This window comes from Micromesistius poutassou (assembly GCF_964030765.1).
Source record: "Micromesistius poutassou genome assembly, chromosome: 13".
Taxonomy (NCBI): Eukaryota; Metazoa; Chordata; class Actinopteri; order Gadiformes; family Gadidae; genus Micromesistius; species Micromesistius poutassou.
The window spans coordinates 14348507-14364620 of NC_140283.1; the positions used below are offsets into that span (position 1 = coordinate 14348507).

Consider the following 16114-nt stretch of genomic DNA (forward strand, 5'->3'; position numbering starts at 1 on the left):
TATGAACTCGCCTTCTGGTGTCAGTGAAGCGATCCTTAATCATCGCTCCTCTCAGCACAGGATTAACCTTTCCATCCTCATTTTCTTTGCAATTTTAATGTGCTGTTCCTTCCCCCCCCCCCATCTCCTCCAGGAGAATGCATATTTCTCTCCGTCTGGAAGAAGACGCCACCATGAGCAACGTCACCGTCACCGACAACACCGAGCCCATCGGCCGGACGGCCAGCCCCGCCGCCTCCTACCCCTACCCCTTCCCGGTCAGCTTCCAGGTGTCCCTCACCGGCTTCCTCATGCTGGAGATCGTGCTGGGCCTGAGCTCCAACCTCACCGTGCTGGCCCTGTACTGCATGAAGTCCAACCTGATCAGCTCCGTCAGCAACATCGTCACCATGAACCTCCACGTGCTGGACGTGCTGGTGTGCGTGGGCTGCATCCCGCTCACCATCGTGGTGCTGCTGCTCTCGCTGGAGGGCGACACGGCGCTGCTCTGCTGCTTCCACGAGGCCTGCGTCTCCTTCGCCAGCGTGGCCACCGCCGCCAACGTGCTGGCCATCACGCTGGACCGCTACGACATCTCCGTCAAGCCCGCCAACCGCGTGCTCACCATGGGCCGCGCCCTGGCCCTGCTGGCCGCCGTGTGGGTGCTGTCCTTTGTCAGCTTCCTGGTGCCCTTCGTGGAGGTGGGCTTTTTCGCCCGCGGCCAGGCCGAACTCAACCAGACGCTGGTGGAGACCATGGTGCACACCAACCAGTGCTACACCGAGCTGGGCCTGTACTACCACCTGCTGGCCCAGATCCCCATTTTCTTCTTCACCGTCATCGTGATGCTCATCACCTACTCCAAGATCCTGCAGGCGCTCAACATCCGCATCGGCACGCGCTTCCAGACCTCGCAGAAGAAGAAGGCGCGCCGGAAAAAGTGCCCGTCCACCACGGCGATGACGGCGCAGCAGCAGCAGCAGGACGCCCCGGACGCCGCCCCGAGCGCCGGGAGCCGCTTGCCGGCGCTGGGCATGCGCACGTCCGTGTCCGTGATCATCGCCCTGCGGCGGGCCGTCAAGCGCCACCGCGAGCGGCGGGAGCGGCAGAAGCGCGTCTTCAGGATGTCTCTGTTGATCGTGTCCACCTTCCTGTTGTGTTGGACGCCCATCACGGCCCTGAACACGGTGATCCTGAGCGTGGGCCAGAGCGACCTGACCGTCAAGCTGAGGCTGGGCTTCCTGGTCATGGCGTACGGGACCACCATCTTCCACCCGCTCCTCTACGCCTTCACCCGGCAGAAGTTCCAGAAGGTGCTGAAGAGCAAGATGAAGAAGCGGGTGGTGTCCATCATCGAGGCGGACCCCCTGCCCAACAACGCCATCATCCACAACTCTTGGATCGACCCCAAGAGGAACAAAAAGGTGACGTTTGACGACAAAGAGGCCAGGCAGAAGTGTCTGTCCTCGGAGGACGTGGAGTGAGGGAACGCGAAGGCTTTAGGGCGAGGCCGCGTGTTACGTAAAAAGGAAAACTTTGATTTACATCAGGTAGTGAAAAAGGGAAACACTTTTATCCAAAGCAGTCATGTAAATAGTATGTGTATTAGAAGTGTACAAATAAACAGACAGATCATAATTTATTACTATTTATTGAAAAACAAACAAAGTAGATTTCATTGATACAAAATAAATATACTGTACTGTACTGTAGATATTGCATGGCTTTTTGTAATGGTAGCAAGACACAGCACATTGTGTACATACAAAAAAAACGTGTACAGTGTAAGGATAATTAGGGAAACGTATAAAGAGCTAGAAGTCGTTATGTATATGTATATTTATAATAAATTTTGTCTTCACTTAACCAGCAGTATATTTTGGGTTCTCTTCTCAGTGACGTACTGTATGTTGTGTGTTTGTTTGTTTATAAACCGAGCACTACCTGTAGCTCTTTAACAAACGTGTTTCTGGTTTCCCTTAATCAAACATAATCACAAGTGTTTGGATAAAGCCAGGATACGGTATTGTACCGGGGAGTGTAATGTTAGCATCCGTTACCTTGACATAACTGCTTTTGGAGTTCAAGAGACAGACAACATAACATGGTTCAACAAAATGTAGATATTTTCAGAATCACTTTGGGTTTGACTGTCTTTCCTCTGGCTGAATGAACCGCGATCCACTGCCAGCTTCAATTGGTGTGATGGGCTCTCTTGTGAACGGCTCACATTGTGATATCTGCGAAACAGACGAGAATTTCAATCCAACCAGGCTTTCAGAACACAATTGTCTCCCGCAATTGCTAAAATTACAATCCCTAACCGCAGCCGTGAGGCCTAATAAAATACTCCATCTCGATGTGCAGCAGAAAATATAATTTCTTCTTTCCTTCTTCCATTGTTTGTCTATGCATACAACTGTGAAATTGTTTTCATTAGATGGCCACTGAAAGAAAAATATAATAAACAGGGTATATTCATTGTCACTTAACTTAAAAAAGGGAAAATAATTGTCTTCTTACTGAGGTTATACAACAACGCATGAATGCCAGTGAGAAGACGGGCTGACGGAGTGAGATCTTCCACTCAGGGTGCTTTCTCACACCTACTCATTAGCATGTAAAACCACTCGCATCTTGATTAGGTTTCTTTCTTCATTACAATCCTTAGGTCAGAGATTAAAGCCGACACGCACACACCCACACACATCCATACATGCACGCACATACACACACACACTCATGCATGCACAAACGTACACACACACACACACACACACATGCACACACACACACACACACACACACACACACACACACACACAATTGCATGCACACACATACACACACATGCACACACACACACACACACACACACACACCCATGCATGCACACACGTTCACACACGCATGCACACACACCCACACCAATGCACACACCCACACACACGCATAGGCCTTAGTAATGAACACATTATGCCTTCCACCATGTCAGTTTGAGCACCAAATTATGGAGTATTCCCTTGGATCCTAAAAGCATGGGGCTCCTAGCTACCTAAGAGCTATCACAATCTCAGTGCCCACCAGCCAGTGATGGCTGCCGGTAAGTGGGCTCGGAGCTCTGCGGAGAGGGCTGTTGTGGGAATATTGATGCAGCCATGGTTCTTTATGACCTGTGCTCTAAACAGGAGTCGAGGCTGCTACACTGCCCTGAATACACTTCTGTGATGGAGAGCTGAGATGGGATGATAGCCAGCGATGGATTGACTGACAGGTGTGCCCGAGGGGGGCGGGGGTGGGGGGGGGGGGGGGGGGGGGGGGGGGCGGGGAGAGGGGCCTGACGAGAAGAGAACCTGGACAACAGCAGGAAATGACTGCAGGGATTGAGGATGGCCCCTAACTCTGTAGATGCTGTGTTAGTACTTTTACAGCTATACGAACAAAACAAACCATGAACAGCCATAGTCTAATACAATGCAACTGTAAGGCAGCGCATTGAGCTCCAAACAAAAACTAAAACACATGCATAATATATAGTCAATGTAAAAATAGAAATATATGAATGAGTAATAAATCGATTGGCCTCACAGCGTTTGTTTTTCCACTGGGGTAGGTTTTAAACGAGACGTCGGCTCAATTACTCATTCAGACATAAGCAATCATTTCAATCGATGTGCTTCCAAAATTAACTTTCCCAGAGCGATACACAGAGGTGTAACTACCTTGTTTGCTTGTATTTAAACCTAAAATATATATATAAACATAGTTTTTATTAGATATCATTTGAATCAAAAACGACATAACCTGCAGGGAAAACGGATCAAAATGGTCAATAGGTGTTATTGATGTGTCAAATCTCATGCTTATACAATGACCTCATGTGCCTCCTATAACTTATGCAGGCTTCTGCTTGTCCCCTCCCTATTAAATCACTCGGTCCCCCCCTTTTGTGTTGTATAAGCGGCTTATTTGGGACATCCTTCCCCGAGTCAGATGGCATCTCTTAGAGGCCATCCCATATCCATCCAGCTGCAGTCTCACAGAATAAAAGCCTAGGAAATCACATTACTCTCTCTGTGCGGAGCCCATATTACATTAGGTCACACTCAACTGTAGTTCTTGTATCATGGGGCCGAAGAAGAAAGGAGATTTCCAGCCTCATGACTGGCTCAGGATGACAAATTGTTTTTTTCTTGCGGCCCCTTTTCCATCCACTTTACGACGGATAAGGTGCGGTATGAAACCAATATATTAATGAAAAATCAATGCCTGTACTGTCCTGTCCTCTGGCCGGCGGGACCTCTAGGCTATAGCATGACAATATGTGAGCTATAAGCAGTAGCCTGTCACTAGCATTTACAATCAGTCCCTATAGATGGGACTGATTAGGCTGTAAAAACAGGGGTCAAACAGCTGCTTCAATCAAGGTTTTCCTTCATGAACTACTTGATGGAGATGAACCTGAGAGGATTCAAATACACACAAATTCAAGAAAGATGGAAACACATTACACAGATCCCATCAGCCATTTGTTGAAGAGACACGTTGGCAATTTGCAGATTACGCTGCTTCCCCTGAGCGTCTAAGTTAAACCGTTTCCGGGGACTTTTGAATGACAGAGGCTTGTTCTTATCGCTGAAAACACAGTATTCTGAGAGACAAACGAAAGTTGCATATTTGGCTGCGTGCCACATTTGAATGTGCATGTGTGTCTTTGGTCTGTGAGCTTGGGTGTGTATGCGTATATTTGAGTGTGTGTGTCTGTGGTGTGATTCACCAGTGTGTATGTATATTTGTGTGTGCTTGTGTGCTATGTGTATACGTACATGCGTATCTGTGTCTGCAGAGTGTGATATGATGTGATGACCAGTTGTATTATCAGCCAGAGTCTGCTGGGGGGGGGGGGGGGGGGGGGAGGATTCAGCTGGAGTGAAGGACCACCCTCAGGTCAATCAACAAACCAACGTTCTCCCGAAAAATCGGATCCGAGAATAAACAAAAGCTTTTTTTGGTGGTGCTCGTTGTAGCACCACCAAAAAGACATGAGGACTGGATAACACGGCTCATTTTTGCGATTGCGACTCATTGCTGTAGTATTATATAGCTCATGACCCAGAATATGAGGTAAATGGCTTACTCATAAAGGTTGCAATGAAGAGTAAATATATACGTAGGTGTACACAAGGTTCCATGGGTACCGTCAACCTATCCACGGACACAAACGCACACCTCCATCACACTCCACACAAAAACATGATGATGGGCTATTTCAGAGGCTCGAACGCTTCTGGTTTGAGACCCTGACATCGCACATCAAGGGTCATGTAAAAAGGATACAATGTATCAACACAGGAAGTCCCAGCCTCACACGATGAGGGCCGCTGTAGCAACAACTCGCACGCACGCACGCGCTCGCGCGCACACACACACACACACACACACACACACACACACACACACACACACACACACACACACACACACACACACACACACACACACACACACACACACATACACATACACATACACTAAGCAAACAGTCACCTTAGCTTGGCCATGTGCTTATTGCAGGCACTTCACCATAATAACCGTCCACTGCCTGCAGCCACCGCCGCCGCGCCGGCGAAGGGGGAGCACAATCAAAGTACAATCATCTTTGATGGCGTTATTTACCGCCTCTCACACTCCTATCATCCGGCGCGCACGCAAACACTTGATGCACGCACACAGTCAATGACGGATGGATGGGAGAGATGTCCGTCTCCGATCTCCACCAGATGACCCGTGGTAATAAACTACAACGCGCTGAAAAAGGCAGCGGGGAAGTGCCCCATGTGACCAAGCAGACAGACACGGACAAGAAATGAAAAGGACACTTTGAAAAGGTTCAAGTTAAGTTCAAGCTTAAAGCCCGGCGGACTTTTGTATGGATTGTTAAGCCTATTTCCATAAGCAATTGAGTTTGTTGTAAAAAAACAAAAACAAATGTGGTAACCTTTGCCTTTTTCCCCACACATAAAATACATTTATAATAATGACATAGGAAAGTACTTATCTTTTCTGGGATGGTCTATATAGTAGTAGTAGTAGTAGTAGTAGTAGTAGTAGTAGTAGTAGTAGTAGTAGCAGCAGTAGCTGTAGTAGTAGTAGTAGTGGTAGTGGTAGTGGTAGTAGTAGCAGTAGTAGTAGTTGTAGTAGTAGTAATAGTAGAGGTAGTGGTAGTGGTAGTAGGCTAGTAGCAGTAGTGGTAGTGGTAGTAGTAGCAGTAGTAGTAGTAGTAATAGTAGAGGTAGTGGTAGTGGCAGTGGTAGTAGTAGCAGTAGTAGTAGTTGTAGTAGTAGCAGCAGAAGTAGTGGCCTATCCATGGGCGCATTGCACCAGTCTCTCACTGTGCAATAGCGCCACCCTGTGACGATACGACCAGGCGTTACATTGACACAAATGAAGCTAAAATAAAATTGAAAAAAAGTAAACCACCCAAAAATATTCAACACACAAGAAAATGTGAATAATATTACGCAATGTAAAAAACAACAACATTTTAGGACAGGGGGAAAACCAGCTTGCGTCTATTCAACGGCATGGCATGTCAATCTATTTTAGAGCATCATGACACTTGTAACGTGAGTACCCCCCCCCCCCCCCCCACACGCACACACAGTTTAAAGGTAATATCAAATTAGGGTACATTAGTCTTTTCTACATCAGCTGGACACACCATATTTTGGGGGTACTTTTTTGTGGGCCCACGACGCCTTAATAAAAGTGAACCTTCTCGCGGATGACGTAGGCTGAGGTTCCACTCCCTGGGCCGCCGAGGAGCAGCTGTCGCGAGGCTGGCCGCTGCTGTCCAAAACTCCCGTATAGCTACTTTAAAAGTTTGACCTACTTGTTCCGGTAAGTAAAAACATTTATAATATTTTCCTTAACATCACACTGATCAACCGTATAGTCTTGGTGGTATATGCTTCACATTATACGTTAAGCGAAACTATTTGAATGGCAGTGTTTCTCGTATAAGCACATGTTCCTAATCTTGACTTTTGTGATTTTATTCTAGGAAAATCATTCCTTATGATTAGTTCACATTAGGCTGGTATAGGCTACTAGACGTATGGAGGTGAAAACGTCATATGGGAAAACATAGACTTAGATGGGCTTGATTTGTTTGTGTGGTGTAAAATAAAGAATGGTGGTAATAGGTCATATCTGCTGCAGTAAGCCCAATATGAACCAGGTTAAAGTCGGTGTAAATCTGTTGTCCCGTAGGGAGGATGAGTCTTCAGTGGACCGCCGTGGCCTGCTTCCTCTATGGCCAGATAGTGGTCAACCTGGTCCTGTGCTTCCCCCTCATCTCAGCTCAAAGGTATTTTATTAACACACCTGACACCATTTTCTATTCAAATATATAAAATCTCAAGATATATCTATATAAATTCGTTTTTAGAGACATGTAAACGCAGAATGTATGTGTACACACTGTTGACATTTGAGGTAATCCTCAAACCCATCTGTGAATATATTATTTTTACATATTTTGTCCTAGGCCTTCTCACATGTAGATAGCACTGAATCACCTATATATTGTTATAATTTTTTATTTTCCTATTTTTATTCTTGCCTACATCTTATTGTGACTTAGCTTAGGTCTACACAGACGTTTTAAATAGCACTGAGCACAGCGATGTACTGAACCAAATGAGACCAAATCACCAGCAGAGGGCATTGACAGTCATTATCCACGCTGTAATAAAGTATATAGCCCGTGAAATCCCCATAACTTTATTGTGTAGTAAGGCCCAACAATTACTCTACCTACAATAAATCATATTAATAAAATTGTAGTTAAAACTGAATTCACAGTACAGATGCCTGAGAAACTCAGTTATTTTTTGAACATACTATATTGTAGTCAGTTATAGGCCATTAAGCCTTAATAAGGTCATTTTGTCGCCTCCTTTCCAATAGGGTATGTAGTGTATGTTTTATCACCTGCTCACCGATTTATTTAGACTGAGGGTTATTTTCAGCGCATCCTCTTATATACCTCTAATGTATGAGTTGGTGCTCTGTGGTGAGCGTCACTTCCAAACCCGCGAGCGCTTTAATTCACCAACTACATTTTCAGTGGAAATTTGAGTCCCCACTGCGTGGCATCAGATACACATGAACATAGAACATGAATTTGCTGTTTTGCTCTTTAAGCTCTCCATTTAGGTTAGCTAAATAACGTCATTCTGACTCTGTACTTGGTTTATTTTTGGAATACACTCATTAAGATATTTGAAAAATAGATTAATGATCAAGTCCTATGGTGCTCTAGATATACATTATCCTTTAGGGATATTCCATGTCCACATTCTCTTATCATCTGTGCTTGCAGGTGGCGTTCTCTCTTCAACTGGACAATCTGGAGCTGGTTTTCTCCGTATTGGAACAAAGCCTTCTGCACGATGATCATGGTCCTTGTTGTGCTTTTTTTCGGTAAGCATTTGTTGTCATGATTGAGTGGGAGAAAGGACATCATAGTTTCCTATTGTTTTGATTCTTAATAGAAAAAAGCTCATTCAAACTGAAAACTTCAGATGACTTTACATTTGGTGTGTTGTAAATGTACAAATGTACCTATGTTAAATCATTTTCAAATCCAATACATCAGGGATAGCTAATCACTTTCACCATCACACATCACATTGTTGTTTACTTCCTTTGAGCATAGCTGCACATGTTTTTCACCTAAAAAGGTTGGGTGCATTCATTCATTCATTCATTCATTCATGACGGGGTAATGTACCACTGCGACATGCCATGCCCTGTGTGTTAAGACGCCGTTCGGGAGGTCCAGAAGTACTCCTCGCCCCAGACAGCACAGGAGGCCACGCTGAACCCCAACCTGTTTGACCACCTTCACATGAAGCTCTTCAGAGCCCAGAGGAACCTCTACATCTCAGGATTCTCCCTCTTCCTGTGGCTGTCAGTAGCTCATAACAAACCACACGTTTCAACATTTTTGCATTCATAAAAGATGAGTCACTTACTGTCAGTATATTGGGCAATCGGCATATATTTACTGCATATAGTTACTATTAAGTCATTAAGAAGGAACCGTTGTCCTCATGAATGAGCAGGTGTACTGGGACAGGGACATGGTTGCAGACCATTCGATTGTGGAAATCGGGGTTCAATGGGCTTTCTGTCTCCCTGTCCGGGCCGGTCCTGTGAACGCCTCGCAGTATCATGCGTCGCATTGTGACCTTGGTGAACCAGGCTGCCATAGCAACGACAGACAGCACTGGACTTCAGGCCCAGATGGTTGGCGCCAACCAGGCAGCAACCCGGTACCAGGCGGAAAACCTGCAGCTGAACCAGGTCTGAAGCATTCCTGAGATAAGCCTTCGAACTAAACCCGAAAATCATGGTATTACACAGAAACCATTACATTCCTGCATCATTCAGAAATAAGGGTTTACCCTTGATTTGTTATTGGGCCACACCAGAGTAATTCCTGTGAAATCCAGGTATTAACTGACTTACCAACTACGATTTAATCTTTATTGTATCAACACTTTTACACCTCTAACACTCTCAAATATATATTAAATTAAGTTTAGAATCAGATATATCACAACCATTTTTCATACTTGGTCCTGTTTTATCCTTTTTTTCTTCCTATAAAAATGCTTGCATATATATTTGATATATATATATTTATTCTTTAAGTAATACGTTTGCATAGTAAAGCTGTGTGGTTTTGTTGTGCAGTAGTAATCCTTGAACCAAGCAATCACTTAGGATGAAAGCAATTGACAAGCAGAGACCATACGGTGTGCCCAGGCTCTGCAGGCGGAGGAGGAGAAAACGTCAGCCAAAAGCCGGCAGATGGAGAAGGAGGCAGAGTCCCGGGCCAGAGACCTGAAGGCAGCAGAGGAAGGTGGGAACGGTGGCACGGAACCACGATCTGCTCAGATTCAGCATGAAGGACCTGCTGCTAGAGTCTGCCATCAGGGAGAAAACATGAATATCCACTTTAGAAAACCAAAACCTTGAATGTCCCTCAAAGATTGTGTGAAGGCCAACAGTTACGAATGAAGTTACTTTTCTTCACTAAGAAAACCATGAAAACCTATCTCAGAATTCTGAGATAATTAACTTGTTAATTCAGAAAAACAGCAGAATTAATTTTCTCAAGTGAATGCATCACGCTTCCGTGCATGGCGCTGTCTCATCAATGAAATAGCGTAGGGCAGGGGGCGTGTTAAGACCATAATCACTTTAGTAAAGTGTGCGTGCGATTTACTTAAGCGCTCATGCAATTTACTTAAAGCATGCGTGCGACTTACTAAAGTGTGCGTGTGATTTACTACAATGCACACGCTCTTTGTAGAAAGATTACTCCGTGTCACGATTCGATTCAAAATTGATTCTCGATTCAGTACATGTGGGTGTCAATATCCGTATCTAGTCCACTGTGCGCTAAGAAAGGCACTGTGGCAAATAATAGCTTAAAAGCAGAGTAAAGTACGCAAACAATTGTTTTTTACATTAGAATTTTACTTTTGGTAGTCTTGAATCAACTCAGAATCATAGATAATGATGATCTCTGCACGAAACATCAAAGTTAGTTAATACGACAAGGAGCAGAAAACTTACAGATAGAATGGATTTGATGTTTTTTGCTGAAATATCTGTTAACAGGACTGTATGTAACAAATTGCTCGATATGGATACTTTAGATGTGATGTTCTCTCCGCAGTTGTCCGTAAGGCCCGGGCCGAGGTGGAGGCGATGAAGAGGCAGGCTATGGGCCTCACACAGGAGTACGACAGACTGCTTACGGAACACACTCGACTACAGGTAACACACACATTGACAACGCACACTATATGCAATGAATATGTAAGCATAACATACAGCTGCAACACACAGAGACAAACAGACACGCACAGCATTTGTACCTATCCAATCGCAAAGCTTTATGCTGTTTGCAACGGCTCTCTGACTCATTTGAAATGTGTGCCTTACTCCACAGAATCTTCAAAACACTGCGGACAAAAAGGACCAGTAACATTTTGACTCACGCTGGTTTGATGTCATTTCCACTGAATTCTCTTGCTTTAGAATTTTTAATTACTGTATGAATCATATTGCCCCTCAAGGTATTCAACTGCAGTGCCAATGTTCTCTTCCTCTTACCAGTAAGGTAACCACAGGTGTAGCTTTTACCACTAATTAGGGGTCTGTAGCTTTAAATATGACAGTAAGCCTGTATAGACACAACTATTGAATATATCACACATATATGAATGTTGTTACTGTTAGGTGTGCATTCTATTTGACGTATCTGTGTAGGCTTGGATGTCAGAACTTTTGAACATTACAACATGCAATCGATCACTTCTGATCACTGTTCTGGATTTGAAAAAATAAAAAAAATAAAAAAATAAATACATGATGACTGCTGGTATAATACTATTTATTATCTAGTACTTGTTTAAATTGGTAAAGTAAACACAATTCTAGGTATATACCACAGTGTGAAGTGTGTGTGGAGGATCACCTGGCCCGAGTCAGACTGATTGGACTCCGGGGCTCGGTGAGGCTGTGCACATGTTGCACATTGAGTAATCAGTGTGCACGGGTTAAACCAGCCAGCACCACACACACTGAAGGAGAGATCTCCTGCATGGCATACACCTCATGCATCATTATACTCAACCTTGGCAATAAAACCGTGTGAAGCATGGCTATTGCTACACAGAGAAAGTTTTCTAATTAAATGTATTCACGTCAAAACGTCCACACATTGTTCAGCTTGTCACAATGTCATCAAACATGTTCACTGTATGATGCATCGCACCAGACGGCCGAGGCAGGCTGGGTGGTGGGAGTTCCAGAGCGGGCCTGTGATATGGGCCTGGAGCTGGGCCAGCTGTGGCACGAGCAGTCCATGAAGGGGCTGATGGGAAGTCCCAGAGTGGACTCCTCGTCTCCCTGCCAAGACGCTTCAACACCGTTCACTTGGACGACATCATCTCCACCCGTCTCAGCTGAACTGTTTCCGGTCAGACGCATCACATTTATTTTAGGATTCAGTTCGGGTTTTATACCCAGCACACCCTCAGCGACCATTTTCCAGACCCCAGTGCGCTCTTAAGTACAACATTTATAGTGCAGCCTTCCCCTGAGTTGTGTCCAGTCTTCCACATGCAGCCAATCCTCCAGCATTAGCATACAGTAGCTAATGGTTCAGCGCTACCGCTGGGCCAAAGGTTGACAGGAATGTCAGCCACACCGTGGGGTACAGCAGCCAGGGTCTGCACACTGGCCTGCCATCCGCCGTGTCTGATAGGAATGTAAATAGGCAGGGTCTACAGCCAGGTTTGCCTGTTGCTGTGGCAACAGGCCCTGTGACCGGGCTGCTAATACCGTCCTGCTAAAAGAAAAACGACCACCCCTATGTTTTCCTCCCGTCGGCTTCCAAATGACAAGACTAATTCAAAGCAATGAGATGATCCGTGGATGGATCACTGACTTGATTGGCTTTAGTCACAAAAGTAATGTGGACTGAATAGGCCCGTCCCAATGCAGGAGGGAGGGGGGCCACCACTGACAATCTACCCAACAGAAAGGGTAGACTGCTATGTTTTCATACTCTCTCGGAGTGATGGCCCTCTCACATATATAGAACAGATCCATTTTACAATCTCTACCTGTAAACATTTGAGGTCCAGGGGTCCAGGTTGAGGAATAAGGGTGAGCTGCCTGCATGCATTTGAATGTGTGTCAACACGTGTGTGTGTGTGTGTGTGTGTGTGTGTGTGTGTGTGTGTGTGTGTGTGTGTGTGTGTGTGTGTGTGTGTGTGTATGCAGCCACCATACAATGCTAGATATGTGCATGAATAAAAGAGTTCCATTCGGATTCAGTAGGACACATTTATTCCTTAGGGTGAGAACACAAGTTCCTTCCTTCCATTTATTTGCATTTTCAGCAGCAGATTTTGAAGGACAGAGCGATTTCTCACCCAAGAGCGTTTGTCCTCCTGCGGTGGTCGGGGGCCAGCCGAAACCGCCCTCCGCATGGTTTGCGTCTTGGACACCGGGGAGCCTGTGGGGCCGTGCTCTATGGCGCTGACTTTTGGAGTTTGGGGAGTCAGAGAGAGAGAGAGAGAGAGAGAGAGAGAGACAGAGAGAGGCGGGAGAAACGTGTGAGGAGGATAGGGCTGAAGAGTGCAGGGAAGACTGCAAAACACTTTCCCTGAAGGAAGACCCTCTAGGGCTGGACGTGAACACACTCCCCTGCAGGCCCATATGCAGATGCATACACACACAAAACACACAACACATGTGCCTCCAAATCCACTTATATATGGATAAAAGCAAGGGGTTGAATATGAATATGAACATGCAAATAATGAATGAGTGAATTAATGATGACCACAGAATGGTTATAATCAACCTGCAATTGTAAATGGTTGATGCTGTAAATGCTGCTTGGTGCACAGACACACACACAGACACATACACACACACAAACACACACACCTTTTTTTTTTTTAATCCACCAATCACATTAGACAGACAGGCAGGATTCAAATATTTTCAGAGATGAGATTGGGCTTTGTTCAAGGGTACAAAAAACATCTTCTGCGCCACACTACAAGGCTGCCTATCACTGCTGATATGTAGCAAAACTTTGCTAGTTGTTTTGATTTTCTGCTGGAGAGCCCTGCCAGCCTTAACCCACTGAAAAGAAGATTGTGGACATTCCCCAAGCTGCCAAAAATCAACACCACTAGCTTGCATTGATAGCCTAGGTCACACACCGTCACCCATCACTGGTGGAGTCGTGGTCATTGTTGATGAGGCTGATCAGTCCGGATACTGCCTGCATGGTGAGGGACCTCTCTGCATGTAGTGGAGTTTGTGGCATGGATTTGGTTATGATCCATCTCTTAATTCATAGGCGAGAAGAGAAAAACACTATTCAGAAGGTATCAAATTGTCCACTAGAGGACACTGTTGCATTGCGTGTGGTTGTTTTTAGGTTAATTGACGTCAATGTGGGACACACAAGCGTTTCATTCGCTTGTGTGAATGAATCACTCGGTAGTACCACCCTCTAGTGGTTGTCCATCGACATTACATCTACATCTGCATAATTAGTTATTACTGACTTATTACCAATAACTCATTAGCAAATAACTTATTACCAATGAAGTTATGGATAATCATTTATTTGACAATAATTAATTAATTAATAATTACCGCTTGAAGTAAAATGCACAATCTTACTGAGTCTGTTTAACCCAACACCTTATCAATAACTGATCGGCGTTAATCAGCAATAGGCCATAGTAATTGGTGATATTTTTAATTAAAGGAAGTATATCCCCAGTGCACATAAACAACGCAGATACTCCATCCAATCAGTGGCTAACATTTGAGCCTCAAGCCTCCCCCCTCAAGTCTGAAATCAATGATACCTTCCTCTGATTGGACCACCTGATGGACGATTCCTCCACACTCCCCATTCGTCTTCTCCTCCAGGCCGTAGATTGGGAAGTTCCAGTTGTTCAAGTGGCTCGTCAGGGACTCCAAGTCCTCCATCAGCAATGGCTGATGGGAAGGGGACAGGCGGGGAATTCTGATTGCTGAGTGTCTCCAATGTCATTTGTGACCTGTCCTTGGATTTAATTGTCAGTCAAGCCCAGTGAACATGAATCCCCAGCAAATGATGGGTACCACGAGGGTTTGGCAGTATTGATGCATGTGGGTTGTTATCTCTGCACGTCTGCTGGGATCATGTGTCTGAGTGAGTGATGCTTGGATATATGGTCGGGTGCATGGGGAGATTGTACAATGATGGGCAGGTTATGGGGTTTGTATAATCTGTTGACAGCTAAATTAAATGTGGTTTTACTTAACTTGTTGGTAAAGTAGTACACTGGTTGCCCATTTGGTTAATCGGGCCTTGAAACCTACGTCATAATTGCATGAGTAGTGTGACACCAGATATGATAAAGTAGGATATCACTGTGACTGTTATTTAACATAAAAAATGTAACTCTTAACTGATCCTATGGCCTGCCCCTCTGGATGCATTCTGAGCTCAGTTCACTGGCTGGTGAGATCGCCATTTATACTACCCCAGTCTACCGTCTTTCTGCTCGGCCGCGGCGTGAAGTCTTGTCGCTGGTTTACCGCAGGCATTAGCCTACTATGTCATCTCTTCTTTGTGGCGTCTGTTGCCTTTATATGTGTGAAAAGCTTTCCACAGCTAAGTGTCACTTACGTAGTTCAACCTCATCTTTATTTTGTCACTTACATCTCATTCACCACTGATGTTTCCAAAGGTTCATGTTCATGGCTCCATTTGTGGTTACTGATTTCCTGGGGAACAATTTGAAATACTTTGGAAATTGTAGTTCTTCATTTGTTTGGTAACGTGTCACCGGCAATTGCTATAGTCTTTTCCCACGTTTCTATTTTTTTTCATCTTGAGAACTATCGGCTAAGGTTAGTTTCTGAAGCTAAGCTCTCTGGCCCGATCACACCATACTTCTGCAATTTTAGTTTCACTTCCTTCTGCCTCCTATCGCCTACTTCCTTCCTGCTGACTCTCGACTGTAGGGTCTGAATTTATTAACCAAACACTGGCGAGTCCCCTCATCTCCTTCTGATTAGCTTATCAGCTCATCAGGCGTGGCTCTTAAAGGGGGGAACTTTCGGAAATATGATTCCCCGTCCCAAAATAAAATGCCATTGGGCTAGAGTACTGTCAATCTCACAATGCCCAGTGTCATTGGATCAGAGTGCGGTCAATTGCTTCCCCCCCCCACCCCTAGAATGGTTCTTAGTGCCCCCTGTGCCACTTCAATAAAAAATAATCCTGGAATCGCCCCTGCAGCTCACTCAGCCAATCAGAATTGCTTCAGTTGAGGTCCCATTCATGTTTCTATACCAGCCCCCAGTCAGGCCGATGGCTATCACACAGGCATACAGAGTAAACACAGTAAACAACCAGCCTGACATGTACAGCCACTCATCTCCTTCTCTATACGGCAGCTAGCACTACTTCCTCAATCTTATCCATTCATTAATCATTCCTTCATTACCGACCTGACTATAAACA

At 45.0% G+C, this 16114-nt stretch overlaps 2 protein-coding genes across 2 annotated transcripts in view; both read left to right on the forward strand.

The window, feature by feature from the left end:
* LOC311357372 (G-protein coupled receptor 22-like) overlaps positions 1-1463 on the forward strand; it is a gene marked incomplete at its 3' end in the record, with an annotated part of 2111 nt that extends 648 nt beyond the window's left edge. Inside the window, exon 2 of the mRNA XM_084477295.1 lies at positions 134-1463. Coding sequence (XP_084333421.1) covers positions 138-1463 — 1326 coding nt within the window. The 5' untranslated portion in view covers positions 134-137. The remainder of the gene's footprint in view (positions 1-133) is intronic.
* A 5221-nt stretch (positions 1464-6684) lies between these two features.
* On the forward strand, positions 6685-11400 carry LOC311357917 (B-cell receptor-associated protein 29-like). The gene is made up of 8 exons (XM_084477944.1): positions 6685-6879; positions 7252-7348; positions 8366-8466; positions 8808-8955; positions 9216-9351; positions 9817-9913; positions 10736-10836; positions 11012-11400. The coding sequence occupies exons 2-8, from the start codon at positions 7257-7259 to the stop codon at positions 11045-11047; spliced, it is 711 nt and encodes a 236-aa protein (XP_084334070.1). The 5' UTR covers positions 6685-6879; positions 7252-7256; the 3' UTR covers positions 11048-11400.
* Positions 11401-16114: the final 4714 nt, after the last annotated feature.

What these genes read in the sequence shown, in the direction of transcription:
- LOC311357917 (XM_084477944.1), top strand. Translation starts at nt 7,257, where the DNA reads ATGAGTCTTCAGTGGACCGCCGTGGCCTGCTTCCTCTATGGCCAGATA. An exon ending in AAAACCTGCAGCTGAACCAG is followed by an intron (nt 9,352 to 9,816) that starts GTCTGAAGCATT and finishes CGGTGTGCCCAG; the next exon opens with GCTCTGCAGGCGGAGGAGGA. An exon ending in CCTGAAGGCAGCAGAGGAAG is followed by an intron (nt 9,914 to 10,735) that starts GTGGGAACGGTG and finishes TTCTCTCCGCAG; the next exon opens with TTGTCCGTAAGGCCCGGGCC.